The sequence below is a fragment of the Mandrillus leucophaeus genome, unplaced genomic scaffold (assembly GCF_000951045.1).
Source record: "Mandrillus leucophaeus isolate KB7577 unplaced genomic scaffold, Mleu.le_1.0 Scaffold1320, whole genome shotgun sequence".
Classification (NCBI taxonomy): Eukaryota; Metazoa; Chordata; class Mammalia; order Primates; family Cercopithecidae; genus Mandrillus; species Mandrillus leucophaeus.
In genome coordinates this window covers 161,453-164,190 of record NW_012101278.1, presented here as the reverse complement: position 1 = coordinate 164,190, position 2,738 = coordinate 161,453, and the positions used below count along the sequence as shown (strand labels likewise).

The window sequence follows — 2,738 nt, the reverse complement described above, 5'->3', positions numbered from 1 at the left end:
AAAAAAAAAAAAAAAGAAAGAAAAGAAATACATCCAGGCTAGGTGCAAGGGCTCACTCCTGTTATCTCAGCACTTTGGGAGGCTGAGGTGAGAGGATTGCTTCAGCCCAAGAGTTCAAGACCAGCCTGGGCAACATGGTGAAACCCTGTCTATGTAAAAAAAATACAAAATCACCTAATTGTTAAAAAACAGTTGGCCAGGTGTGTGGTGGTGCATGCCTGTAGTCTCAGCTACTCAAGAGGCTGAGGTGGGAGGATCACTTCCGCCCCAGAGGTCGAGGCTCCAGTGAGCCGGGATCACACCACTGCACTCTAGCCTGGGTGACAGAGTGAAACCCTATCTCAAAAGAAAAGAAGAAAAGAACATAAATACATCCAGAAGTATTATTGCTCTTTCTGGGACATCAGGGCCACCAGTGCTGCCTGTACCTCTTCTGCCTGGGATGGGGGCAGCCGACAGTCCTGAATGAGGGCCACAGCAGCTGCCTCTGTCAGGCTGCTAAAGTCCTGGGATGTTTTGACAGGGAGGTGCCCAGCCAGCTCACAGAGGGCAACGTTGAAAGCCTCACCATCCTTTATCCCAAAGCAGGACTTCCGGGCCCACAGAATTACTCTGACCCCTGTGAGGGCTGAGGAAGGTGATGTCTTTCCTGGCGGAGCTCCCCGGGTCACAAACAAGTTATGTGCAATCTCATGGTCAGTCAGATAATCAGTGGCCCGACATACCCTGCATATCAAGGACTCCAAGTCCAACCCTGGCCCACGAGTGTAAAAGAGGAAGCCCGGAGCTGGGAGGCCCTGGAGCAGATGCAAATGGCCTCCAGGGTCCAGGGGCTCGCTTGGCGCCTGCTCCACGGGCAGTCTGTGGGCCAGGTAATAGCCATGTAGGTGGAGGTGGTTCACCGAGGCCAAGCCTCCCAGGCTGTTGAAGCCCACACGGAAGCCCGGGTGTAAGCTCAGCAGTACAGCCTCAATCCCCGCCCTCAGTGCACCGGGCAGCAGGCGCTGGGGGAGCCTGCGGGCAGGCTCAGGCACCAGCAGCACGTGGCCCCACTCCAAGGGGCTGACGTTGATCACCACAAGGATGTCCTCTTGCAGGAGAGGCCCAGGGAGATCAGGCTCCCGGTGCAAACGGAAGAGGACTTCTCCGGGCTGGATCTTGTTGAAGTTGAACTGTTCAGGGTCAAATGCCTGCCTCACGCTCTTGATGGTCTGTGGGCGCCTCCTCTGCACACCACGCTCCACATTCAGCTGAGCCACGAAACCCACCGCACCAGGGAGGATTTGTGTCTGTAGCTCCCGTAGGCGGTAGCGAAACAGCCCCAGCTCCACCCGCTGCTTCCAGGCAGAGCAGAGTGCAGCATCAAACGGAGACTGTGGCAGAGCTTCCAGGACGCCAGGTGCATTCCTTGGCCACTGAATCCCTTCTGCCATGAGATCCTTCTGCCCATAAACAAAGTCAGGAATGGCTTGCCGGTCCCAGTCCTCATTGTTTGGAGGTAGCAAATAGGAAGTTTCGTTTGAATCATGTGGAAGAGCCATAGAGCTGACCTAAAATAATCATAAAAGGTGAAAAACACATGATGGTAACCCACTTCTAGACATTTTAATTTTATTTATTTATTTATTTATTTATTTATTTATTTTGAGATGGAGTCTCACTCTGTCACCCAGGCTGGAGTGCAGTGGCAGTGATCTCGGTTCACTGTAACCTCCGCCTCCCGGGTTCAAGCGGTTCTCCCGCCTCAGCCTCCTGGGCAGCTGGGGTTACAGGCAGGCACCACCACACCTGGGTAATTTTTGTATTTTTAGTAGAGATGGTGTTTCACCATGTTGGCCATGCTGGTCTTGAACTTCTGACCTCGAGTGATCCCTTCGCCTTGGCCTCCCGAAGTGCTGGGATTATAGGCATGAGCCACCATGCCCAGATATTTGTTTTTTATTTTTTTGAGACAGAGTCTCACTCTGTCCAGGCTAGAGGGCAGTGGCGCGATCTTGGCTCATTGTAACCTCCACCTCCCGGGTTCAAGTGATTCTCGTGCCTCAGCCTCCCGAGGAGCTGGAATTACAGGTACCCGCCACCAGGCCCGGCTAATTTTTGTATTTTTAGTAGAGGCAGGGTTTCACTACACTGGCCAGGCTGGTCTTGAAATCCTGACCTCAGATGACCCCTCCCCTCTCGGCCTCCCAAAGTGCTGGGATTACAGGCCTGAGCCACCGCGCCTGGCCTATTTATTTACTTATCACTCTGTCACCCAGGCTGGAGTGCAATGGCGCTATCTTGGCTCACTGCAACCTCTATCTCCCAGGTTCAAGCGATTCTCCAGCCTCAGCCTCCCAAGTAGCTGGGATTACAGGAATCTGCCACCATGGCCAGCTAATTTTGTATTTTTGATAGAGACAGGGTTTCACCATGTTGGTCTGGCTGGTCTTGAACTCCTGACCTCAGGTGATCCACTAGCCTCGGCCTCCCAAAGTGTTGGGATTATAGGCGTGAGGCACCACGCCCAGCCACGGCCTATTTTGTTTTGAAACAGGTTCTCACTCTGTCACCCAGGCAGGAGTGCAGTGGTGCGAACACATCTCCCTGAAGCCTTGACCTCCCAGGCTCAAGGGATTCTTTCACCTCAGCATCCCAAGTATGTGGAACTACAGGCATGTGCCACCGGGCACTGCTGAGATTGCGCCATTGCATTCCAGCCTGGACAGTAAGAGCGAAACTCTGTCTCAAAAAATATA

The 2,738-nt window shown here is 53.3% G+C and overlaps 1 protein-coding gene across 1 annotated transcript in view; it reads right to left on the bottom strand.

The window, feature by feature from the left end:
- Positions 1 to 369: 369 nt before the first annotated feature.
- GDPGP1 (GDP-D-glucose phosphorylase 1) overlaps positions 370 to 2,738 on the bottom strand; it is a 3,966-nt gene continuing 1,597 nt past the window's right edge. The window contains exon 2 of the mRNA XM_011972941.1: positions 370 to 1,550. Within this exon, the coding sequence (XP_011828331.1) occupies positions 384 to 1,541 (1,158 nt within the window). The 5' untranslated portion in view covers positions 1,542 to 1,550 and the 3' untranslated portion in view covers positions 370 to 383. The remainder of the gene's footprint in view (positions 1,551 to 2,738) is intronic.